The 26,962-nt window shown below is 48.3% G+C and overlaps 1 protein-coding gene across 2 annotated transcripts in view; it reads left to right on the top strand.

Moving 5' to 3' along the window:
- Positions 1-18,127: 18,127 nt before the first annotated feature.
- Positions 18,128-26,962, top strand: part of LOC116938471 (DNA-binding protein SATB2-like) — a 65,489-nt gene continuing 56,654 nt past the window's right edge. The window contains exons 1-2 of one of the 2 annotated variants that reach the window (XM_032945589.2): positions 18,128-19,831; positions 21,807-22,002. In XM_032945589.2, coding sequence (XP_032801480.2) covers positions 21,810-22,002 — 193 coding nt within the window. In that variant the 5' untranslated portion in view covers positions 18,128-19,831; positions 21,807-21,809. The remainder of the gene's footprint in view (positions 19,832-21,806; positions 22,003-26,962) is intronic. The other variant, XM_032945603.2, reaches the window with a different exon arrangement.

The following is a 26,962-nucleotide window of genomic DNA, read 5'->3' as shown; positions in this document are numbered from 1 at the left end:
AAGATGAGCCAATTCAATCAATGTGGTTAATCCAAAAAAACAGTTTTACCCTGGGGGGGGGGAGGGGGGGGGTGGTGAGGAGTTAATTTGTACGTTTAAAAGAGAGTAAATCACGTTTAAAAGGCAACAAATTATTTCCTCAAGTGATATTTGAACTGGTCCTGGGCCCACTCCACCAATTCGCTCTGATCAACATGGTGGTGAAGTATGGTCAAACAACCCCCACGACCGACACGGTGTTGGGGGTGGAGTTCACCCAGCAGCGTGCTGACAAACGACCGTACATTATGATTAGTATGATTGTTAATATTACGATGGGAAATGAACTTGTCAACCCACAGGTCAATGACGCTTACTGCTAACTTCTACGCATTGTACGTGTCCGTGTGCTTTTAATACGTTATTTGCAGGCGCTGTTAGCCAGACATGCACACCGCACGTGTATGTCGCAAGCTTATCTTGGGATGTCCCACACACCGACATGTATACGGGAGGAATAAACAATAGTCTCCAGCTTATAACCGGGAAACGTAAAGAAACACCGTTACTCGGTATGGCGAGAATCTGTAGGCGACAGCCCACACACACAAGGTACACAACTATGCGTCTCCAGACAGCTGTTGACAGCACCTGTAGTGAGTGTGAAGTGCGCGTTTTTCTTGCGTGGTCGCTATGCCCGCGGCGCCTGATATCGACCTTAACGTCTCGTCACGCCGGCAGGCATGCGACGCGAAGGTAAAAGGGAAAGTGCCGATGTAAGTGCCGCATTCGCGAGTTTAAAAGCCCCGCCAATCTCCTCGCCCCGTTACCCTGTCCCGCAGTGTTCAGGAGTTTAATGACGCGCGCCGCTAACGCAGCTCTTGCGTGGGGGATGTTGTCCTATAGTACTCGAACAGCACCTACATCTTCACCAGCCCGCACTGACCAGCGTGGTGAAACGAGGTCAAACATCCCCCGCGAGTGAACGGAGTGGGGTGGAGGCGTTCGTTCAGCGATGCAGAGAAAGCTGTAAAGACATACGCGTGTATTGATAAGATGTTTTCATTATTCAGTTTTTTTTAACCTTTTCCCAAAAGCACTTCAATCTGAATTCGTCCACTTCTTTATTTCATAATTTTCTTTGAATTTCTGTCCAACTTCAATAACTGTCCTATAAATATAGGTTGATTATCGCTCAGAGAAGATAGTCTCAATCAGTCCATCCTGGCGTGACGTATGAATCAGAAACGTGGACGTCTTCAAATAAAATCAAACATAAATTGAGAAGTGCGCAAATAACCAATGGCGAGTTGCACGCTTTGGAATGACACCGATAAACAGAAAGTGGAACACGTGGATTAGATAACTCACGAAAGATCGCGATATAATTTTGGTTGCTAAGAAGATTGGGTCTTGAGGAGGACATGTTGGTTTTAAATAGAGAAGACCTAACGACAGTGGCAGCCGAAGGTTGAAAAACACGTCTACCGGGGGAGATCGAGGTGCTGGATGGTTGTGATATTCCTACCCGCCCTTACTTGACATGTGCAAAAAATAACTTTATAGCTCATCAGATTACTCCAGTGTAAAATAAATATTCAGATTCTGATCTTGGGAAGTCCTTTATCCAGCAGTGTATTTGTTTCATGGTTGCTGCTGCTGATGATGATGATGACCTATGGAAAAATGTGAGACATGCTCGTCTTGGTCATGCTATGGAATTACAGGAGACCCATCTTTCGTGTTTCATTCACGCCATGAACCACGACGATAGTTCGTGTTTGTTTATGTGTTAATTGAATAGTGACATTTCACGCGCGGCGTTCATTAGGCCCGAAGTCGAGGCACACAATGGCTGTTGTCGTCACTACCAACGTTGCTATTTATTATTAACTAGCCATTTGCCCGTCCAAGGACGGGTGGATTGCAGTAAATCTGAAACTTGCAAGCGAAAAGCAGACCGCTGTCACACAGACCTATTTAATTTTAAGGTTATAATCTAATCCCTTGTTCATCATGACGTCCTTTTTACTTTGATGTCTCAACAGCGTTACGGAGATCACGTGACGTGAGGGTTCTGCCTTTGTAGTGAGGGGTGTAAGTTGACGCCGAGGAGGGGGGAGGAGGCGCCTCGGCCCCCCCCATGTGGAGTGACGTCAGCCGCTAATTATTATGAATGGGGGGTGGGGGGGTCCATGTGGAGTGACGTCACCTGCTCATGATTATAGTGAGGGGGGAGTATTCTTTGGATCTTTCGGTAAAGTCACGTAAGAACCAAAGAATACTGTTCATGATTTTAATTAGGGGGACTGGTCGACGTGGAGTGACGTCACGAGCGTTTCACACAGATAATCTTGGCTCATTATAGTAGGTAATAATAATGGGGGGGTGTCTATTTGGAGGACGTCACCTGCTCATGATTATTAATGAGGGGGCTGTTTGATGTGGAGTGACGTCACTTGCGCATGATTATTAGTGAGGGGGGAAGAGTACTCCACATTGAGTGACGTCACCCGCTCATGATTATTAATGAGCGGTGGGAGGGTGTCCATTTGGAGGACTAACCTGCTCATGAATATTAATGAGGGGGGACTGGTCGATGTGAAGTGACGTCACGAGCGTTAAGGACAGATATTCCTGGGTGATTATAGTATAGGTATTTTTGGAAATGTATTTTGGTAGGCAGACGCTCGCGGTTTTTCTGTCCCGTGGTGCCGAATGCAAAAAAATCGTCGACCGCGCAAGCCATTTGTGCATTTAAAATGAGCAGAAGGACCTGTGTAGACTACGCGTTTCTGCGAAGCCCGTTTTGCCGCTAGCTACGGACGATATTTCCGATGAAAGAAAGGCATCCAAACAAGAGAGGCGTGCAACGGGAGGTTGCACAATGACGACAGGGTCAGTGCCTAGGTCAGTACATTCGCTCGAAGTCAACTCGTGGAACACTTTACCCAGTGGTCGGACGATAATAAATTGATTCGTGCAAACCAGCCCAAGTATGCGCGTACCCAACAGAGACGGTGCGTTTTGGCGAGGTGGTAATGACATCGCCTGGTATGCAGGAAGGTTCGTGGGTTCGATCCTCGAGCCGAGACGCCTGCTGTATATTTGGAGTTTGCGTGTTCTCCCCATGACTGCGTGGATTTTTTCTCCGGGTCCTCCGTTGTTCCCTCTCCACGTTGACAACATGCCTTTCGAGTTTTTGGATATTATGTCCACATTATAAGCCGATTCGTTGAGTTATCATTTGTTGATAAGTCGCTTCTGAGAAAAGAGTTCTGCAGCTCAGTGGGCCTTATCTGTTCAAATAAAAAATACAGTAAAACATAATGTATAGTTTAGTTTGCATACATATCCAGTGGCGCGGCTATCGGTGTGCAGGCTGTGCAACTGCGTCGGGGCTCAGGAGAGGCCCGGACATCGGGTTTACGAAGAGGAGCCGGGGAGAGGGGGGGGGGGGTCCCATTCATTCCCTGCACCGGGGCCCACGCTAACACTGCTACACCACGGTGCATTTCTCACATGCGTGAGACCTGTATTGTTATTAACAACTGTTACGCGCGTCTTATCATCACATTCGGGAGTGTTTGCAATACACACGGCTATGCGGGGTATGATGACATTGCGAGAGACGATTTCTCATTTTGTCGTTTTTTTTTCTTCCACCGTGCTCCACGTGGCATAACAAAGATGGAATAGGTGTGTCCGTGGAATGTTCTTTTTGCAGCTGGTGTCCTATAACGATGCTCCTTACGACGGTCCATGCGAGGGGCTTCGGTTGCCGGTCGCCACGATGTGATTATATTGATATTCTCGAAGACAGGTGACAATGTTCACAATGGTGTTCAACAATCCCCGTGCAAAAGTCAACAGCCGGATTTACACCAACGATACTCCAGCTCGGCTCCTGACACACCTGCAGACAGAAGTCACAACCACACACACACACCGTGCGCCGTGTAGGGCACCATAACCCCGACACCGCATGCCTTTACTGCGAATACAGCAATGCGGTGACATAGGAATTACCCCCAGCCCATAAATGCCCTTTTACCTTGGTCGACGATAAACTTACTGTCGCGTCTGGCTCTCGGCGAGCCCTGGCTCAGGCGCATCGGATGCACCGCGGAGTGTCGGGGCAAGCGCCACGCCATTCCAGGTGTCTCCCGCACACCTGCCGACGCGTCGCGCGATGTGTTTGCGATGCAAGGCGCTGAGAATCGGAGAAGTCGACACCCGTGCAGGAGGAGGGGGTTTACCTTGCTTAAAGCAAACGCTGCTAGAAAACATCGCTCCCAAGGGAGCGTAGGCTGGTGGACGTCGGCGGGGTTTTTGTTGTTGTTGACGTTGTTGCATTGTCGATGAAGAATATGACAGCTTGTTTGGCTACTTACGCATTGCTTTATGACACAATCCACCAACACAATGCGTGACTTTATACAGTCCTACCAGAGTAAGACTTGTTACGAATGACGAGCCCTAATCAAATGTGATTGCCTGCAATAGGAGAATGCTGACTATGATGGAGATTTGGGGATAATAATGTAGATGATGATTATAATGACGAAGCTGAAAAACCAGCGTTCGCCAGCCAAATTAAAACAAATTAATACACGACGATCTGAGATTACGTCCTCACGTGTGCTAAGAATTAAGACTACTACTACAGGCGTTTCCCTGTGGCCGTCCCACCGGGTGATTAAGAGAACACTTAATGAGTGTTGAATTATGACCGCGTTGTGTAATTTAGTGCGACGGACAGCAGAGGCAAAGAGGGAGTGGGGCTCACTGCGCCACCTGCAAAACGTCCGGGAGCAGCTGGGCTGCTGCTTGCTGGAGAAGGCTCCCGAATTTTCACCGAAATTCCCGAGGCTCATTTTACTTCGCAGGATTTTTCCACAACGTTGTAACTCCCCCCCCCCCCCCTAGTGTATGTACACACATAAAAAAATATATAATTCACGGGTGGCGTATAAAGGAGCAAATCGAGCACACACACGATGTAGAAATGCTAATAATTATTAAGAATTTAAATGTATAAAGCGTCCTCAATCAATCGTTCTCCAGGGCGTTTGCTTTGGGCCACGTATTATCTAATGAGTCAATAAGTATCAGCAACTCCCCGAAATGGTTAATGACATTCAAATTACAAGTATCTGTCGATTGCGTTACGGATGCATACTAAAGGTATATTGACTTTTGACATAAAAGTTATTGAATGTCGCCTATGAATTTGAATGTCGCCTATGAATTTGAATGTCGCCTATGAATTTAGAACAGGTAGCCGTGTTAGAAGTAACACCTACAAGTGGAGTTAATTATTAATCTTTGTCTCTCATTATTCATCTCTATCTCAGAATGCATTGCTTTCTGACAACAACTTATATATAACAAAAACAATTTCTATTTTGGCAGGTAAGGCCAACTTTGTTCAGAAGCGACCTGGCCATAAATGATAGCTCAACGAAGTGACTTGTCACGTGGAAATGTATAGCAGCCAAATGCTCGAAACACGTGACGTTGTTTTTAAATGTGGAGGGGAAAACCGGAGGACCCAGAGAAAAATCCACGCGCCCACGGGGAGAGAGACACGCAAACTCCAAATACAGCAGCAGGCGTCAGGGTCAGGGTCGGGATCGAACCTACGGCCTCCTAGATACCAGGCGAGGTAGTTAACGTCTCAGAGACACCGTGGCCATAATGTTAACGCCGATAATTGGCCGTTAAAATGAGCGAGCTCCACCTCGCGCAATACGCAGACGCCACTTTTATGTGTGTAGGAGACAACACGTGGTCCAGTGAACTCCAACAAAACAACAACAGCAACCACCAATAACCAACTGCGAACACTCCACCAACGGAAGACAGCATCAAACATAGCGGCAGGAAACTTCTGCGAATTGTTTGTATTCATCCGCAAGCGGGTTTAACTATTGTTGTTGCACGCGACTTCGCGCTGCAATCGCAGCAGTTAATAGAACTCCCCGTGGCAAAAAACAGGCGTTCTCCGCGTGAAGGATGCGGATTTGTTGCTTCAGTCGGCCACGTGAAAGTGGCACCGCCACGCCGCGACCTGAAAATCACGCCGCGGCTACCCGAAGCCAGCATCATCATCATCAGCATCATCATCAGCATCATTATCATCATCAACAGCAGCAGCAGGCAGCAGTCACGATCAATCCACTGCAAGATGAAGGCCTTCCCAAGCAGTCGCCAATGCTTTTGCGGTGTAACAATTAACCAAGCGCCGGCACACCACGGAGTTGGGTCGATTTCGTGGCTCCATCTCCTCCGAGCGAAGGTCCTCTCAGACGCGATCCGTTTTTCGACTGCCCAGTCGGATTTCTCGCAACGCGTTCCGCACCGAGCTCAAGCACGTGTCTGAACAGTTTGAATGATATTCTATGGTTCTTTCGGTAAAGTCACGTAGATAGAAAAAATAATAACAAAAAAGAAAGTGATAAAAAATATCACGACGTTTCTATCGCAACACAAGCAACACAAGCGATCGAAACGTCGTGATATTTTTAATCACTTTCTTTAAAATATATATATTTTTTATCTACGTGACTTTACCGAAAGAACCATAGAATAGTAATTCCTGCAGTCACGAAAGTTTTAAGTCAAAGTTTGAATGATGTCATTCACTTGCGCATTGTCTCAAATCCACGTGTCGCTCTTCCCGTCTCGCCGGTGTCATCCCAGGCATGCATCTCTCCACGCTTCTTAAGTACTTTTCATTTTTTTTTGTTTCGAAGCAAATTTAGGTTTTTTTATTGTTTTACAATGAATATGCAATATAGTTATATGAACGGCCGCTGCAGCTGCTCGGCTGAGGGTGGGGGATCTGTGCGAGGGTGGACATCCCCCCACAGCCAACCTTCTTTCATTCATTCAATTATGTTTTTTTTTTGTAAAAACTCGTCCGCCACTAAACAGGGCATTGCAATACTTAACGGTATAAATGAAACGAAGGCAGGCCTCCCTATAAAAAAACAAGACACGTATGAAAATATCAAAATGAGAGGACATATTCAAGGAGAAGCTAAAATATATATAAAAAATAAAACTATTCTCGCAGAGTTTCTTGAACTGTGCAGTGCCCGGAGAACAATCTGAGAGCCTTTGGGCATTCGCGACAGCGAAGTTTGAACCAAAAAAAATTGATGCTCGGTGGCCGTCCGCGGCTACGGCCATCATCGACGTAAAGGGAACTTGGTCCGCTCCCGCACACCAGGGCATCGTGCGGGTAAGAATATCGGGCCAACGTTTGGAGCGTTGGGGCTAGACCGCAGGCGACGGCGAACATGCGGCTCCCGCAGCCGCATGCGGATCTGTAAGGACTGCTCGTTGACGTGAATCTACGAAGTGACCACCGGGATCTTCAAGGACTGCTCGTTGACGTGAATCTACGAAGTGACCACCGGGATCTTCAAGGACTGCTCGTTGACGTGAATCTACGAAGTGACCACCGGGATCTTCAAGGACTGCTCGTTGACGTGAATCTACGAAGTGACCACCGGGATCTTCAAGGACTGCTCGTTGACTTGAATCTACGAAGTGACCACCGGGATCTTTAAGGACTGCTCGTTGACGTGAATCTACGAAGTGACCACCGGGATCTTCAAGGACTGCTCGTTGACGTGAATCTACGAAGTGATCACCGAGATCTTCAAGGACTGCTCGTTGACGTGAATCTACGAAGTGATCACCAGGATCTTCAAGGACTGCTCGTTGACTTGAATCTACGAAGTGACCACCGGGATCTTCAAGGACTGCTCGTTGACATGAATCTACGAAGTGACCACCGGGATCTTTAAAGACTGCTCGTTGACGTGAATCTACGAAGTGACCACCGGGATCTTCAAGGACTGCTCGTTGACGTGAATCTACGAAGTGATCACCGTCTCGTGTTCGCACGCATTGCGGCTCTTCTTGTTATGTTTGGCTTGCCGACCCATGGGCTAGACGTGTAGGGGTCCTGCTGCACCGCGGGACGTGTGATAGTTTCAGGGCGCGGAATGGGGTTCAATGCTTAAGGTTTGGGGGCGAGTTAGCAAGCGTCAGGGTTAAGGTTAGAGCTTGTGGGAGCTAGGTTGAGGATAGGAGCTCGAGTTAGTGTGGTTTATAGGTTGAGAGTTCGGGTCATGGTCAATGATAGGGTTCGCTAGCGAGGGCGAGAGTTATGATTCGAACTTTGCTATCACGGGCTAGGGGTTAGAGCTCGCGAGGGTCAAGCTTGTGCAAGAGTTTTTGAGGGTTATGGTTAAGGATGGGCTTATCGAGGGGTAGGGTGAGTACTAGAGGCAGTGAAGGGTAGGGTGAGTACTAGAGGTCGTGTGGGGTAGGGTGAGTACTAGAGCTAGTGAGAGGTAGGGTGAGTACTAGAGCTAGTGAGGGGTAGGGTGAGTACTAGAGCTAGTGAGGGGTAGGGTGAGTACTAGAGGTAGTGAGAGGTAGGGTGAGTACTAGAGGTGGTGAGGGGTAGGGTGAGTACTAGAGCTAGTGAGGGGTAGGGTGAGTACTAGAGGTAGTGAGGGGTAGGGTGAGTACTAGAGGTGGTGAGGGGTAGGGTGAGTACTAGAGGCAGTGAGGGGTAGGGTGAGTACTAGAGGTAGTGAGGGGTAGGGTGAGTACTAGAGGTAGTGAGGGGTAGGGTGAGTAGTAGAGGTGGTGAGGGGTAGGGTGAGTACTAGAGGCAGTGAGGGGTAGGTTGAGTACTAGAGCTAGTGAGGGGTAGGGTGAGTACTAGAGGTAGCGAGGGGTAGGGTGAGTACTAGAGGTAGCGAGGGGTAGGGTGAGTACTAGAGGTAGTGAGAGGTAGGGTGAGTACTAGAGCTAGTGAGGGGTAGGGTGAGTACTAGAGGCAGTGAGGGGTAGGTTGAGTACTAGAGGTAGTGAGGGGTAGGGTGAGTACTAGAGCTAGTGAGAGGTAGGGTGAGTACTAGAGCTAGTGAGAGGTAGGGTGAGTACTAGAGCTAGTGAGAGGTAGGGTGAGTACTAGAGGTAGTGACGGGTAGGGTGAGTACTAGAGGTAGTGAGAGGTAGGGTGAGTACTAGAGCTAGTGAGGGGTAGGGTGAGTACTAGAGGTAGTGAGGGGTATGGTGAGTACTAGAGGTAGTGAGAGGTAGGGTGAGTACTAGAGCTAGTGAGAGGTAGGGTGAGTACTAGAGGTAGTAACGGGTAGGGTGAGTACTAGAGGTAGCGAGGGGTAGGGTGAGTACTAGAGGTAGTGAGAGGTAGGGTGAGTACTAGAGGTAGTGACGGGTAGGGTGAGTACTAGAGGTAGTGAAGGGTAGGGTGAGTACTAGAGGTAGTGAGGGGTAGGGTGAGTACTAGAGGTAGTGAGGGGTAGGGTGAGTACTAGAGGTAGTGAGGGGTAGGGTGAGTACTAGAGGTAGTGAGGGGTAGGGTGAGTACTAGAGGTAGTGAGAGGTAGGGTGAGTACTAGAGGTAGTGAGGGGTAGGGTGAGTACTAGAGGTAGTGAGAGGTAGGGTGAGTACTAGAGGTAGTGAGAGGTAGGGTGAGTACTAGAGGTAGTGAGGGGTAGGGTGAGTACTAGAGGTAGTGAGGGGTAGGGTGAGTACTAGAGCTAGTGAGGGGTAGGGTGAGTACTAGAGGTAGTGAGGGGTAGGGTGAGTACTAGAGGTAGTGAGGGGTAGGGTGAGTACTAGAGGTAGTGAGGGGTAGGGTGAGTACTAGAGCTAGTGAGGGGTAGGGTGAGTACTAGAGGTAGTGAGAGGTAGGGTGAGTACTAGAGGTAGTGAGGGGTAGGGTGAGTACTAGTGGTAGTGAGGGGTAGGGTGAGTACTAGAGCTAGTGAGAGGTAGGGTGAGTACTAGAGGTAGTGAGGGGTAGGGTGAGTACTAGAGGTAGTGAGGGGTAGGGTGAGTACTAGAGGTAGTGAGAGGTAGGGTGAGTACTAGAGCTAGTGAGGGGTAGGGTGAGTACTAGAGCTAGTGAGAGGTAGGGTGAGTACTAGAGGTAGTGAGGGGTAGGGTGAGTAATAGAGGTAGTGACGGGTAGGGTGAGTACTAGAGCTAGTGAGAGGTAGGGTGAGTACTAGAGGTAGTGAGGGGTAGGGTGAGTACTAGTGGTAGTGAGGGGTAGGGTGAGTACTAGAGCTAGTGAGAGGTAGGGTGAGTACTAGAGGTAGTGAGGGGTAGGGTGAGTACTAGAGGTAGTGAGGGGTAGGGTGAGTACTAGAGGTAGTGAGAGGTAGGGTGAGTACTAGAGGTAGTGAGAGGTAGGGTGAGTACTAGAGGTAGTGACGGGTAGGGTGAGTACTAGAGGTAGTGAGAGGTAGGGTGAGTACTAGAGCTAGTGAGAGGTAGGGTGAGTACTAGAGGTAGTGAGGGGTAGGGTGAGTACTAGAGGTAGTGAGAGGTAGGGTGAGTACTAGAGGTAGTGACGGGTAGGGTGAGTGTTAGAGGTCTGTGGACGCGGCTGAACTCATGGGCACTCAAGCTGCGTGTGGTCGCGCGTCAACACAGAGACACACGGCGCGCGTGTTAAGTGGACACACGCACACGAGAGCGCCTCCCCAACGAGGTGTTGCGTGCCGCTTTCAAAACGCTCCACCAATACGCGGAATTAAAGGTCTCGCGGATACTTGTCGTAAACAACTAAACACCGAATTGCGTTTGTTAACGCGTTCGGAAATAACCGGTTGTGGGCTGTATAATTAACTGAACATTAACCAAAAAATCTATCATTAATAACGCATTTCGTCGTCGGCAGCCGTGGTCAATCCGCTGCTGGATAAAGGCCTCCACAAGCAGCACATAATCTCATTAATTGCGTTCCGACTTAACGCGACATACATCTATATGTACAAGCAAAGTGGCCTCGGGTATGAAATAGATTGCAGTTAACAAGTGGTTTATTAAATATCCCTGGCTTCTCTCTCTCTCTCTCGCTCTGGCTCTCTCTCTCGCTGGTCATCTTGCCACGAACTTGAGATGAATTCCACGGGCAAGCCAAGCTGCTCCAGTAGCATTGCCACCAAAAAAACCCAGCGGCACGTGTTGCGTGTTGTCGATGCGTCTCTGTGTGAGTGAGTCCTGCAGTAGCGGTCGTGGCGGGTCGGTGCGTCTCTGTGTGAGTGAGTGAGTCCTGCAGTAGCGGTAGTGTAGTGGTTAGCGCTACGCCGCGCTACGAACCCGGCGACCCGAGTTCGATTCCCGCTCACGGCCAACACCGCCAGTGACGATCATCTGAACCGGTTTCTGGGCCTCCACTAGGTCGACTCAGCCTCAAATGAGAAACTGGTGCGGCGTGTAAACATCGCCAATGGGGAGACAAAGGCGGTCGGGCGTTGTGCTGGCCACCCAGCGCCTCGTGTGCCGCGTCGGCCTTCATAGGTGCTCGCTAACAGCACTTGCTCCAACAGTCTGTTAAGGCTACACGGGTGACCTTTGTCTTTGTGGATATTGCATTGTCGCCTTCTCAATTTCACGCAGACAAAACCCACCACTCCACCAGTCTGTGGCCCGTGCAGGAGTTTTGCACACATTTGCGGAACCTCGCCGAACGGTGTTAGCCGCACGATCACCGCATGCGTTAGCACAGCTTCACGACTCCCCAGCCAGCTAGCTACGCTTTTTAAAGTGGCTCTTACAAATAAACAACAACAACAAACAACGCGCTCGCTTCGCAGGCTTCTCGTATTTAACAAAACTGTTAAAATGAACGCAATGTTTGCAAATGCCCGCGCGCCCGCAACACTTCAACCGCATTTCAACAATTTAATTAATAATTAGAGCGGATTGTTTCATGAACTCAGCTCGCGCAGCGGAATTGTTCTGCGCTGACGAATCCAGTCGCGAATGTTGTTCTTGTTGCTTTTGCTGTTGTTTAAATCTGAAACAATCGCGTCGGAACCGCATGTTCTCGACTAATGAACGTAATTAATTACAAAATGGCGCAAGATACAATCATGTCGACAAGGGCAGTGCTTCTTTAGGAGTAGCGTTTATTGCAAATGATCCCGGCGGATTCGGTCTTGGGGTGGTGAAAAAAGTTCATTCGGAACGAGACGTTTAAAGTGCGAACACCCACGCAAGCCGCATTCATACGCGCCTTTCAACAGCGTAACGCCTCTCATCAGGTCACCTGCCCCCGATGTAATCGTTCCGGCTCCGGACGAATGCCGGGCATCACGTAACGGTAGCATTAAGTTGTACATTTGAAGTGTATCACTCTCGCAAAAAAAACTTTATTCACGAGCCGCTTGTGCGGCGCACACGCGCAGCGCAAATGTTAATTTGCGTAACCGCCACGCGTGCTTTGAGTTGTACGGCGAGGAGAATGCAGCGCCAGTTTTTGTTGCTTTGGCGAGTTTTTGAGCCTCTATGGTTATTAGAAGTTATACCTTCGATTAGCACGGTTGGCTCCGTACGGGGCGAAAGATGTTCAACGTACGTACATATAAATATTCTTGAAAACCGAGATGAGAATGACAGTATTTACTCTCGGTTTTTTTGTGTTACATGTTATACCACTGTAAAACTTGATCTCTTTGCAATTGTTCTTACGCGTGAAGAATTACGCACAAATGGCGCCCAAGCGTTCTTTTTAAGTTGACACTTGGTTTACCGCAATCTATTGATTGATTTGCTTTGCCTTTTATAATTAACGGTGTTGCGTTACTGCTTTCTTTCGTTCGCCTTTACCACCGTAATCCTCAAATAAGTATCCGCGTAAAATTCACAATAACATATTGTATTTCATGATACGCGTCTATAAACAAAGCCAAACAATACAAGAAAAGTTAATTGAAAATTTGCTGTCACGGCCTTATCACAACACAGCTGCGCGTCTCGCGCAGAAACAGGTGACCTGTCGAGTCTAACCTGTCACTGGTGAACCTCCGGACCGCCTCGGGATTTTGATCCGCGCGGCATCGACAGAGAAGTCTCCCCGTGGAGGGGGGGGGGGGGCTCTCGCATCGTTTTCGGCGACAGTACAACTGAACACAAATCAACTCTCCCCACCCCCCCCCTCCTTTTTGTTCTGCACAAGGCATAAATACCAACAAGCGCCCGCAGCGCCTTGCAGTGAAACTTTCCAGTGAACACAGGCGGCAGAAGACAGAAAGTGAAGAACGCTACTCTTTGCACGAGGGTCTTTTATTTAAAATAAAAAAGGCGTAACACGCAGCCACGCGTGCACGCTCGTATTCAGCGGGTATATATATATGTCTACGCTCGCGAGAATACACAATGAAGGAACGCATGCCATATAATGCAATAGGTTTCTTTAAAAAAAATAGGGACAATCTTTGTGCATAAACACCTACAACAAACAAAAATATGCTTTAGCTAAAGTTATTTACGCAGAGTATTCCGGCTATTAGTTAATCGTCTCGATCTAAAGATTTCGAATAACCAATGATATGTTTGTGAAAAAAAATTCGCGCCGGTCAGGCTCATTGCCTGACCGACTTCGCCAGGTTCAAACTCACCGCTCTTTTGCAGCCGCGAAGGAGAGAAACGATGAACCTACTGCACCCATCCTGCAGTTAGCTGCTCGGGGGTAGACCGACTGCTAACGTTAAGTGCAACAACCAAAAAAATGCGCATACAATATAGCAAAAAATAGATATACTTTCACTGCACCACCTCTATGATTTACCTTTAGATGAATAAGCGCAGACAAAGGCTCATTGAATATCCGTATGTACCACCCCTCGGGTCGTACTCGGGGGGCTGGAGAGGTATGAGCACCCTTCCCCCGAAATTCCTGCCGAAGGCTCAGCTCCTCCTCAATGCTTACAATCAAGTACATTTAATATACAAAACTCTCTGCAATAGTTGGAGGTGGCTGGAGAAAATGCAAAATAAATAGGACGCTTAACCAATGATCGCTGCAGCATCCCCTTACAATCATCACCGGGGATGAGAGAGCTAGAGCAGAATGCGCGATGGACTCATCCTGTTAATCGGTTAACATTTGTTTAGAGTTTGTTGACCATGGACTACGCCGTGCACCGGTAAATGTTGTGTCCCCGCTCCCTTTAACCAAATGACACGCAACAAGGGCTGGTAGGTAACCATAGTGGGCTCCATGTGTGGCGGGTGATAGGGCCGCTTGCGATGAATCGGGATGTCCTCCGTGACGAGGATAAGTTAGGCAACACGCGAAGCGCGGACACTGCCTGCAAGCTGCCCGTGTGGGACGCTCTACGGGCGCGTGGCATTTCGGGGCTTGGGAGTGTCTCGGGGGATGCGGCCAGAGGGATGAAATGCCGCGTCAGGCACAGGTCTCTCTTGCTAAGGTGGCCGAATTAGAACTTCAGAGAAAACTGGGTGAAACTTTTTCCAAGGGAAAATCTGCCGATGACCTGCTTACTGGTCTATCTGTAGTCATTTGCTGTGAAGGAGGGCCGTTGCCCGAAACGTCGTCCACGTTTATATTCGTCCCCCTTTTAAGGCAGTGCTATTGACAAATGTAGTGATTTATATGTGTTGTTAGTCATCCTTGCGCGCTACCGTGAACGCAGTGTAACCAGATAATGGGTCTACAGTCCATATATTGTACTGTATATTGTCTGCATGCCTGCAATAAAGTCCCCCACAATATCTCGTGTCTCGACAATGAGACTAACTTCCGCAAAACGTGTCGGTGTGATCGAGTGTAGTTAACACACACAGCTGGTCGTACGACAGGAGCGCGTTTGTGTGCGTGACTATGTTGCCATAATTGGAGGCAGTAATGGTGTTTTTTTAAGTAACTTGTAAACTGTTGATTTGACTCTAAACTATAGGCCACACATTTGCAGTGACCTATCGTCAACGTGCCGCTCGTTGACCAACTCATTGCTCGATGAGAAGCCTCTCGAACGCTGTCGCCTTGCGCTGGTCAGCGAGGGTTGGGGAAGAATGGGAGCATCTACTTGGGAGCATAGGAGCACAGTCCAATTAGCCCCGTTGTATTTCACACCACGAGCAACTACTGCCTTGATATATACGCATTATAACAGCACTTTATTTAAAACGTCGCACTGCCGGTTACGGATTAAACGTATTAACACAACACACCTCTACGAATATTTGCGCGAGGATGTATTGGTTTGGAGCCAATTGTAAAGCAACAAACAACGACGGCGTGCATGTTGCTCAACTGTAATTGTCGAATTTGTACAAATGTAGCCGTGCGACTGCATCAAGGGAACAAATAAAGTTCATGCACTCCGCGTAAAGATGTCATTATGATGATGGCATGAGTATGCCGTGTAAAGTTTGCCGCCCGTCGGCGTCTTGAGTAGACGCCGGCCAAAGCGTCGCGAGTCTCAACTCGCGACGTTTTATCGTCGCTTCAGCCGCTAAAACGCGAGATTTCTCACAAAGTAAAAGTGTCTTCATGAACGCGTTACGGCAGCGGTAACGCGCTGCGGGCGAATGCCCCCCCCCCCTACCACCCCGCCGCTAAGACTGGTGACGAAGTGATGATGATGATGATGATGGGTGAGACGAGTGGCGATTTGGTCGTGCGTGTTGAGTGAATGATAAGTGGCAAGCGTGGCGAATGATACGCGATTAATCATTGGTGTATCGCGGTTGACGATGATGACGACGATGAGTGCAATGGTGGACAGTGAGTGACGAGTGACGAGGTGACGAGTTGCAGTAACGATGACGATGATGGCTGAGCGTTATAACGAGTTCGATGAGTGATGTGATGATGATGATGATGATGCCGACGACGGTGATGATGATGATCGACGCAATGAGTGATCGCGAGGGACACGTGATAATGATGATGAGTGACAAAACAACGGGTGACAATCAATCGTGACGAGGGCGACACATGGCGGGCGGCAGGCGATGACGACGATAATATACGAGCGGTGATGCGCGATGATGAGCGACTATTCACGACGACGACGACGAGGTGACGATGATGACGAATAGCGAAGGGTGACGAGGACGGACGACGCGTGCGCTAAGTGGGCACGGCTGAACACTGTCACGAGGGCGGCGAGTGATCACGAGCGACGCTGCTGCTGCTGCTGCAGCTGACGACGACGACGAGGTGTTTGGGCGATGATAAGCGATCTCGCGCGATGAACGACGAGGCAGGCGGTGGCGAGGTTTGACGAGAGGCGCCACCGCGGGCGTGCCCGTGGTTATTGCAGCGCACGCGGGCGGCCTCGATGCATTCCGCGACGCTTTGAAGCGGTCAAGCAGCAGCCCCCCCCCCCCCAAACCTCCCCCCCCCCCCACCCTACCCAGATCGATAAACATCGGTAAGGTCTTTAATTAAACTTTGCAGGATGAGAGCTTACCCGCGGTGATCTCGTGCAAACGTAACGCGTGGAAGATTTCGCACCACACAAAACAACATCGCTCGCCGCATCCCCAAACCCCCACCCAACCTAACCACCGCTTGCCCCCCCCCCCCCTCCCACCTCTCTCCACCACCCCTATACGAATAGCCACGCAGATTGCCGGGGGAATGCTATTATTAGCGAGCACCTATCAATTAAGGTCGTCACGTTGCACAATGGGGTGCTGAGTAGTTGCGGCCAGCAATTACAAACCCTTGTTTCTCGAGTACGATATGTTTGCATAACGCATTGCACTAATTTAAGACTGAGTGGACCTAAGGGATTCCCAGGCCAGATTTCTTGATACGACGAACCTCCCTTCAGGCTAATCTTCCCCGTGGTCACTGTAATCAAATCCTCGGGTGGGGAGGGTTCGCAGCGCACTTGCAAGACCCACGAGCGTCACCGCTCCCCAGACGCACACACAGACATCCGACCCTCCCAAACCACACACGCAGTTGTACCTTTATATATGTTAACAAAACAAAAACACGCGGCATCTCATAGTTCGAAGGCTCACCCTTTCTCTCTAGCGAGCAACCCCGCCCGTCTTCCTTCTCCACAAGACCCCCGGCGGGGTGGGGGTGGGGGGGTGGCTGGCGCACGTGGGGACGGGCGGCGCCACTGCCGAACGGGGGGGCGCCCTCTTCTCTGCTGTGACTCGGGGGCCACGGAGGTTGTGGCGCGGTGAAACAGAGACCCCCCCCACACACACACACCGTGCCCCCATGCAGTCGTCGAACAGCAGCAGCAGCAGCAGTCGCAACCTCACGAAACGATCTCTCCCACATCACGGGGGGGGGGGGGGTGGAGGGGACGCCACTCCGCAGACTTGTAACATCACCCTCCTCCTCCTCCCACCACCACCTACCACCTTAGTCCCGCACAGCAGCAACACACAGAGAGAAAGAGAGGGAGAGCAGTTCTACCCACACGTAGCATCGTGCACACTGCACAGCAACCCCGCCTTGGCGGCTGTGGTGGAGTTAGGTTAGCGGTGTGTTTAAAAGTGTGCCTCGTAGTTGGCGTCTTTGGTTATTTGGCGAACGTTTCGTCACTTTACGTTCGTGTCGTTCGGAAGCACCGAGGGAGCAGGCTCCACGCGGGCACGGCCTTGGCTGTTAAAGGGGCCAACAAATGGCACGGTATTACACAAAGCGCTTGGAATAGCCTTTCCCTCTAAGACTACAACTGACCAGTGTGTATATATATGACCAGCGCTCTACGGTGAAGCCGTGTGTAATAGTAGAGGATGTGGACTGCGTGTTGTGAACATGTTGCCCATCTCGGCTGACCAAGGTGCGCTCCAAGCTGAGAGGGGCTGCGATGGAACCATTGCGAGTTACGATCGGACAAGAGCCACTGGACACGCAGGGGCGGACACACACACACACGTGGCGCACATATATAGGGGCGCTCAACATGGTGTGAACATCACAGAAAATAAAGTTACAAGGCGCAGAAGTCAAAGCACGAATTGACATTTATTAATAAAAAAAATGTAATCACCTCTTCGCGAAAAAAGTGTTCGTATTTTCAGTCGAAATCCCAAAGCTGACCCAGGACTCCTGGGGGGGGGCCCGCGAGTTCGTTCGGCACTCACAAATTACGCATAAAGCGTCCCCCCCCCCGTTCACGCACGCGTCCGTCTCTAAATAAATACTGTAGCCCCCCCCCCCCCCCCTGTTCTACTCGGCGCATCCACTATTCGCATTTAGGGTGGCATTTCTTATTCAAAACGCCGTGTTTCATACCTCTGGAGGTTTCGCTAATGTTGCAGACAGCTGTAAAATGAAACGGGTGCTGCCTATGAAATATTCAGCACAGCTCACAGACAATTTTACCTAGGCTCATCAATAATTTAGAAGTCGCAACATGCGTCCATTAGGTGTGTTGTTTATTATTAACTAATTTTATGCAAATCACATGCAAGAAAAAGTGCGGCACCGTCATCCGAACGTGGCACGGCGAACGGGTGGTGTTGCCCGAGCCACCGCAGCCCTCTCGCAGCCGAAAGCCAGTTACGCAAAACACTTTTCCGCGTCAGTGAAATTAAACATTGTTCTCGCCCGCTAATCCTTATTAACCATAACCGGTCCGAAGCTTCACGCACAACAGCCGGGAGCGGCTTGCGAAGCGCTCACTCGCAGCGCTCGCTTCCATCCCCTGCCCCTCCTCCCGGAGGCTCACCCAGCCATATAATTATTTGATCATGTGGTATTATTATCTGTAATAAATGCGAGCCGCTTCACAGTAATCAAGCTGATTAAAAATTCGTGCGCGGTCGGGCCCCCCCCCCCTTCCTCTCCTCCTTCCTCCTCCTCCTCGATAAGCGCTGTTGCCGTCGCTCTGCGAGCTACGGCACCACCTCCTCCTCCTCCCTTCTCCGTCTTCCTTCCCCATCACGCGCAGCCCGAGGTTAGAGTAGAGAGAGAGAGACCTGGCGGACCGAGGCTCGAACCGGGACGCTAAACAAGAGGGCGACCGAGGGGATTGAAGGGTGTTCGTGTGGTGTGTGTGGGTGGGTGGTGTCCGGAGCGAGAGGAGCCAACGCACCCAAGGATCTCGTCAAACTACCTAGGCTGAGTGAAAGCGAGAAAAAAAAACAAAAATGTCGTGACGGCTCCGTGACTCGTGCGTGATGAGTCTCCGTAACTAATCATTTTGCGGCTTGGCCGTGTCGGTGTTAGCGTTCTCGTTCGTGTTGTTGTTGGTGTTGCTGGGTGGGTGGGGGAGAGAAGGAGCGAAGGTAACCGCCACAGTACCTGGGAGGAGGCGAGCACTCTTTTGACGTTTCCTAGTTTTGTTTTGCTCCCACCCCCCACCACCACCACCTCCACCATTTACGCTGCGTGCTTCTGTCACGGTCGCTGTTGCGAGCGGGTGGCCTCCGATCTTCGGTGACAGGCGGCGACTCGCAAAGTGACTGCCGTATTAACAACAACAACAGCAACAGCAGCAGCAACAACAGCAGCAGCAGCAGCAGCAACAGCACTACTTCTACTAGCAGCGCACTACTACTAGCAGCGCGGCCGCGACGGGGACACGCGCAGTCCCAGAGCCACCACTTTTATCGTGACCCCCACTCGGCAGGGGGCCTCGGTGCTGTGCCCACCACCGCGGGACTCTCTGCGCTGTCCCGCAGCCGGACCATCCGCAAGCAGCAAGCGCCAGCGGCGGCAGCAGCAGCAGCACCGGCTCCCCGCCGCCTCCTCCTCCTCCTCTTCCTCGCATCCCTGCTCATCCCTGCAGAGCGGCTCCTCTCCGGCCTTCAGCGTGGGAGAGAGGGAGCTGGTGGGGGGGGGGACAGGCCCAGAGGCGGCCCCGCGGAGTCGCGCGGTTCGCCGGGCGCCCGTGCCGGGGTGGGTGGAGACGAAGAGGAGAGGGGTGGTGGTGGTGCAGGAGTTCAGGACCGCGGCGCATGGCTCGGGAAGGCGCGCAGTGACCGAGTGGGGGAAGCCGCGCGCGTGTCCTCGGAGGGGAGAGATTAAAAGTGCGGGGAAGAGGAGCACACGAGGCGGTGAGTACGGGCAAGAGAGAGAGAGAGGGGTGGTGGTGGTGGGGGGGGGGGCGCTGCTCCCCCTTGTAGCGCGCCGCGCGTTCTCTGCTGCGCTCTTTGTTCGGGCGACGACGGGGATCGGGCAGCGGTGCACCTGGGACCCCCTGGGGCTCGGTTCCCCGTCTGGTCTCCGCGTCTCCCGAGTGTCCGTGGCTCCCACATGTCTGTACGTCTGTGTCTTGCGCGTGTGTGTGTGTGGTTGTCGTGTTGGCTGCTATTGTGTGGCCCGGAGTAACGTCGCACCATGTTTTGCGTTTGTGCGACGTTGTCTCTTAACTCGTAGTATTATTTCCCGTCATACCCCCATGACGCTTCTTTTGTCCCTACACCAATCACTCTGTGTGTTTGTCTCGTCTCAAGAACTCCTTTGTGTTGTTTTCCTGCCGCTTACCACCCTCTCTTGCCTGTTGCCTTTTTGCTCATGTCATGTCGCTTGTTTCGGAGTTTTTATTGTCTACGTGTCGCTCGCGCGTCTGTCACGAACTTGTCTGTGTGGTAGCAAGTGTCGGCAGCACAAGGCGTCGATCTTGTGTATGTGTGTTTCGCCAATGATGACGTCTTTTATGTCTCCTGCCCCAGTGTTTACGCTGTCTCTGCTACCCGCATGCCTCTCTGTTGTCTGTCTCCCTGTATATCTTGTCTCCCGGTACGCTGTCTACGTGTTCTGTGCTCAAGCCGTGTCTGTGCAGGGAACGCGTTATAGAGAGCAGAGTCGCATATTTGCAACTCACCGCTCCGCCTGGTTTACACTTGCGTGAGACCTGTCTCTATGTCGTGCCCGTGCCTGGTGTCCACGTGTTGTCTCTGTGTATGTGGTATGTTTTTCAGTACCGCTTAAAGTAACTTGACCATTACTTCCAACCACAAAACATAGCATTTGTTTGAGGACACTTGGTGAATTTGTTTCGTAGATTAAATATTTCTTTTGTTGGAATGCTGGAGCGTTACTTATTCACAGTTAAGGCAACTTTCAGCAATTCAAAGTTGTAATGTTTCAGGTTGTTAATTATCCCAAGCCGTTATTGATTTCAGGTAGACTCCGTAAACTGCAATCTCCTTAAGTTTCTCCGTGGGGTAGTGTGGCTTTCAATTCACGTGTCAGGTACTGCAACCAGTGCCTAGCCACCTGCACAGTGTTTCCCCGTCAGCACCTTGAGTTTCAATATTTCCTGCGTAACTTTGAAGACGTTTTCACAATACCGTAGTAACGGTAATAATACTCGTTGTGTCTTGGTCAATGCAGCGATATAGTGAGGTGTATAATTTTAATGACTTAAAGTTCAAATTGCAGTGTAAAGGTAAGCACGAGATAAATAGGGCCGGTAGTCTCGATAATAAGTTTCATGCTGGTTTTATTTTTTTTACTTGAAATGGGCTTCAAAGCGAAGGGGTCGCACACTTAGAGGGACACACTGTGGCTTCGACGAAGATATCCATCAAGCAAAGATGGTAAAAAAGAACTGTCACTTAAATTCAGTTCTCAAAATTAAGGTATTTTTTTTAAAAAATGTGTTACATTGAAAATGCCGTTTAAATAAAATGTGCATCGTAAATGGCATTCTACATTTTTTGTTGTTTAATCTGCAACGCGTGTTTTTTTATCACGATAAAAAAGTGACTAACGTAATGGTTCGTTTTTAACACGTTCAAATATTTTGACAATATCGCGTACGGGTGATGTGATGCCTTACAGTCCTGTTGTATAATATTAAGGCAGTGTGTACTGATATTTTGATATGCATGTAGACATTTAAAACAGCTGAAATCTTGTAAGCCGCAATTCTGATTTCCATCATTCCACATTATGTCTGCAAACCACCATTATAATCTCGCTGCGTTAATATTTGAGTGCTCCCACTTCCTGCCGAGCATCATTGTGCACTGGGCTAACCCAGCCCGCGGGTTTCGCGAGTGATCGCCGCGTGTGATCCAGCAGGGGATGAATAAAGGAGAGGAGTCGTGGGCCACTCAGGGGCTCCGTGAGTTCTGCGCCAGTCCCGGCGACGTGGCGAGGGACCACCCTCCCAGCAAGCTGGCCCGGCCGGAGCAGAACGGCGGCGCGGGCAACCAACTCGCCGAGTCCAGAGCCAGGCTGTCCACCTGGGCCATGGCCAAATGCAGTAAGCCCGTCTGTACGTGCACGCGCACGCACGTACGCACGCATCGCTCGCAGGCACACATACTACCGCAGACGCTAATTTGGTTCTGTCACAAGCTTGTGGCTTCACCAACAACGGACTAACGTTTTTTCTCTCTCTCGCGTATGGCTGGATGAATGGCAACTTATGAGACTGTGTGTCCAGACGAACGACGCCGGGTGTCGACGGCACAATAAAGTAAATTTCAAGTGGGCAATGCGTGTGCGCGTTGAGCGCGCGTTTAAGCGTGCGTTCGCCCTGCGCGTTGCGGACGGACAGAGTGGTCAGCGCGCTGCACTTCAATTCCTGCGACGTTGATTTAATTTTCTGGCCGCTCTCTCACATCGTCGACAATCGGGTGTCCACACGTGGCGAGGACATATTTCAGGTTGACTCAGCCAAAAAAAGGAGGATCGGCTGCAGAATTTTCACACGTGTCGCTAGCGCCGCATTCACTTACGGGAGTGTTTATTCTCTTTCTCTTCACTTAGTGTCATCCGTGCACAGGACGGCGATAAAATGTCTCCGGTGCCCACGTTGGGATTGGGTTAAATGTATTCGATCAGCTTCATGGGATTTAAAACAATTATAGTGGCCCAATAACAATACAATGCATGCATGTTGAACTTCTTTCGCACCATACGTAGCCAACCATGCTAATCATGCGTGCAATGTGAGCATTTATTTCCGCGGGCTATAAAGGAGAACCGTGAAACCCCTACTAAAAAAAAACTGAGAGACGTGCAATGGGACAATTGCGATCCGATCGAGTTTGCGAGGGTCACGAGCGGCAAATGTGGACCTCGGGGTTACTCGACGTCTACCGGCCGCCTTGCAGCAGCGTACTCACCGCTGCGCCACGAAAGGTGCTGGGTTTTATTTACGTTTCATGTAAACTGTCGTTAAATCGGCACCGGCCGTGAGGCCGGTGCCGACACCGATACGGCCGTGCATCTGTTGTGGATGCTACAATTAGAGCACGTTTCTCGTGAAGTGTGTTCGAGGAGTGAGAATCGCCCTCGCGGGCCAGTGCGTGACCGTCGCACATATTTAGAGAGAAAACTATCGTGATACAGCTAGTGCTCCAAAACGTGCCGATTGGGTGGCTAGTTTGTAAATATTTGAATGATGAATCGTCGCCGGATAACCTAGAGTGATATGTGCACAGTATGCAGAGCCAGTGCATCGCCAGGGCTCAGCGGTTTGATCGCACCTCCGCCCTTGGAAATTCTGGAAGGCACTGTGAAAGCACACACTTTACTGCAAAGTAACTGTCAAACTCTATGGCTTGGTTTGTACCAGTAGCCCATTGTGTGCCAATGACATGGATACAATTTGACATGTTTGTATGACCCATGACAGTTACATTATATTTGTAAGTGTACTAATGGTCCCTTGTGAGCTTGCCGGATTAAGTCGTTCGTGTCATGATGTACGGAAGTTTCACTCTAGTTTTCCCAACAGTCCGTGCAATTTTCCACATATGTCTGCTTTGCTTATAGCGTATATACACTGTGCCTGTACGTTATGCGTACGTATGTCGACACCTTTGCAAGTAAATGCATACGCATTTAATTACATGGCTCACCAGCATGGTGCCACCATGACTAACCACGTGATAATTTTTCACTAATTGTAACACTGTCAGGAGGGTAACTTAAATGTTTATGTACAGCCCTTATGGCAATCGACTGCTGAATGAGGGCCTAAACATTATGTGCAGTTAATGGGGGCTATTTGACGGTGCTTCTTTATACTGCTACATGAGCCTGAAGTAGCCCATACTATTAGGACTATATGTGTTATTATTATGGTCATCTGAAGGCCTTTCCTCATTAATAGTTAAAATCTCAATATTAAAACATTAGTACACTTTTAACTAACTGTAACACTGTCCTATGTATACCAACTGAAGTTTGGAGTATCACTTTCCTTTGTGACACAGAGTTTCAAACCTTTACTTAGTGCGATCCATGTATCGCCAGTGACGATACACATTCGCAGAAGCGGCCTCTGTGAAGGGACAATGACCTTAGAACTAACGCTGAAAACGTTTCGCTCGAAACGGATATTTTCTCACGGTTTTGTAGTATACGACCCAAGGCGCTGACAGTGGCAATGTCTTTCGGGTTGCTGTAGACGAGAGGCTCTATTATTATTTTTTTTATCGTAAGTGACCCGACTCAGAAAAATTCACGCGGCTACGAGAGGAACGTACAAACTACAGCCGTGACGGTCGATATGAAAGCCTCAATCTGCTGTATACCAGGCGAGGTAGTTAACATCTCGTCACCCCGGCACCCCTATTCATTAGGCATGCCCATTGTCAGCAATTGCCGATTAATTACCTGCATCACCTCCGTGCCCTGTACTGCAGTCCACCCGGCTCCCCACGTTATCCTAAAGCTTGGCATTCGATCTTCGTGTGGGTCATCCTCTACGACACGCTCTCCCGTCACTGCCATTTCTTCATATACTTGGAGGTCTCTTCAGCAGCTGAAATGTTTTCATGAAGTAAACCCAATATTATAGCTGAAAACCACCTGTCAGCCAATATATAGAGTTATATTCCTAGTTGAGCATTTATTTGTTACTTAATTCATACTTACATTTCCTGCATTTGCTAGAAGAAGAATGGTACTGTATTTCTGAATGCAAAGAACATGAACAGGCACATCTTTAAATCACAGTATTGGCTTTTTTAAGTTTAGTGGAAGTCTTTCTACTCGTTTTTGTTTAAACGTTACTTATTCTTGGTTGTGTACGACAACATTACTTTTGTAATTAAGACATTACATTGAAATCATGTTTTAAAACGGTGATGTAAGAATAATATGTTTTATATATATAAAAATAACAAAAATAAGTATGCAATATTGTTGTTCCAAACAATTGAGTTTTTAACAAGGAATAATAGCTATACATATTGAAGTGGCGAATTAGATACCGTATACTATATTTTCACCAAATTACATCAATTTGAGACTCAAAATACCTCTTCTATGGGAGGTTAGGGGAATTGTATCACTCAAGTATATAATTATGTATTCATAATGTACTTTCCACATACCAAATAGCCTTTGATGGGGTTTTCATACAATGTTGTTTTAAAAAAAAATGGTAACAGTGCTTATTTTAGTTTTGATATTTATGAAGATGTATTAAATTAATTGGTCCCATAAAAGATATCATTGTACACGTTTTCAATATCTACTTATGAATGATTTATGTTCAAAGTAGTGGAATAAATATGTTCGTTAATTGCTTATATTTTCTTTTAAAATTATCTCGGAAGTATTTGACGCAATTAAGAAAATGTAACGACCAGAGACAATAACACATTATACTGGGGTAACTTAGAGTGCGAATAGTTACACTTTCAATCATCTGTCCAAGCATGTGCATTAAATAAATGGTCATTTAAACTAATGGCTCATTTGTATTAATGTCTTGGTGGGAAGATTTTGTTTCATTTGTAAAAGCTAGCGTGAGCATATGGCCCTTAATATGAGTTTTCATTCAAGATCTAGGGGTTTTTTAGTTAATCGTTGGGGTAGGAAAGACTCAGAGGACACATTATGAATGCAGAAAATCTGGAAATAAGATGAGTCTATCCATGACCATACGCAATCGGTATAATCCTCTGGCAATGCTGATTGGTCCCTTGTGTGGGGAATTGAAGTAGCGATGGTTGAAATATTTCCGACTTGCTTATTAGTGCTCTCAATTGGCTGTGTTGGGAGCGAGGAAAGGGCACCAATTCGCTGACAGGTTATAATTTGAAGAGAGGCGAGAGATTAAAAATAATAATCTGAACAATGATCCAATTGCAAGTATGTACATATTTGTGCGCGCGGGAAGCAAGTTTATACACGAAGGCTTCCGCTGTGGACCAGACAAAGTGTGCCACCCCATAGCCTTCTGCACTAATTGGGGTGCGGGTGGGTGGAGACTATTATACCATTTGACAATCCCCACTGCTAATATTAATCCTACATCCATTGGGCAGCATTCACATTCTGTACACTATCAAAGAGGCAATATTCTTAACTTATGACAACTAATTAAAAACACACACTGTATATTTAAATTTGAAATTTACACAGTTTTGTAAATGCGGTTCAAAAATTGAGATGATTTTGAGAAATCATTGTGCAGTTGAAAAAAAGCGAGGCGTGAAATGTATAAATCTAAAATTAGTATAATGAATATATATTTATAAAGTCAAACGTAGTTGTTCTTTGGTTTGTGAGAGGATTACTTACAATACTGTGTTATTTTCAATTTGTTTCATAATTGGCAACACAATTCAATATTAGGGAATTATATTCCTTTTTCTATAATTTTTTTAACATTACAATTATACGTTCGAGTAATGGTAAATATTTTTGTTTGAAAGTATGTACAAATATTTTGAATATAGTAATGCATGGTGTACTAATTTCATTCGGACACAGAGATCAGATGTGCCCAATATTTTAGATTTTTTTGTATACAACTTTTTATGTTATCTTTGAAAAAGAATTTGGTTGTCCCCTGTAATGAACAGACGCACAAAAGCTCACTAAAATTGCCTTAGAATTGAGTCTGGGAATCTGGCAATGCACATTGATTCTTTTTAAAAACAAACTGATCATTTAATCAAATAGCATATTTAAACAACATTAGTTTACAATTTTCTAATGCATGAAAGCAATGTGATTTTGCTTTTTTTGCCTGTAAATCTTGTGTATTATTTGCACGCTCTCATAGTTGCAAAGCTCCAACAAAAAGTAATGTTTCTATTAGTACGGGCGAGTTGGCATCGTGTCCAATTTTAAGTGAAGAAAAAAACGTTAAACAATGTGACTAAGACATATTGGAATTCACACTTATTTCAGCTGGAACAAATTAATTTTGAGTCAAGTAAAATGCCCAATGCAGATAAGCTCTGTCAATTACAATTTTGTCGTTT

Source organism: Petromyzon marinus, chromosome 4, assembly GCF_048934315.1.
Source record: "Petromyzon marinus isolate PM22_M1 ecotype Great Lakes invasive population chromosome 4, UKy_Petmar_22M1.pri1.0, whole genome shotgun sequence".
Lineage (NCBI taxonomy): Eukaryota > Metazoa > Chordata > Hyperoartia > Petromyzontiformes > Petromyzontidae > Petromyzon > Petromyzon marinus.
This window is presented reverse-complemented; position numbering and strand designations above follow the sequence as displayed.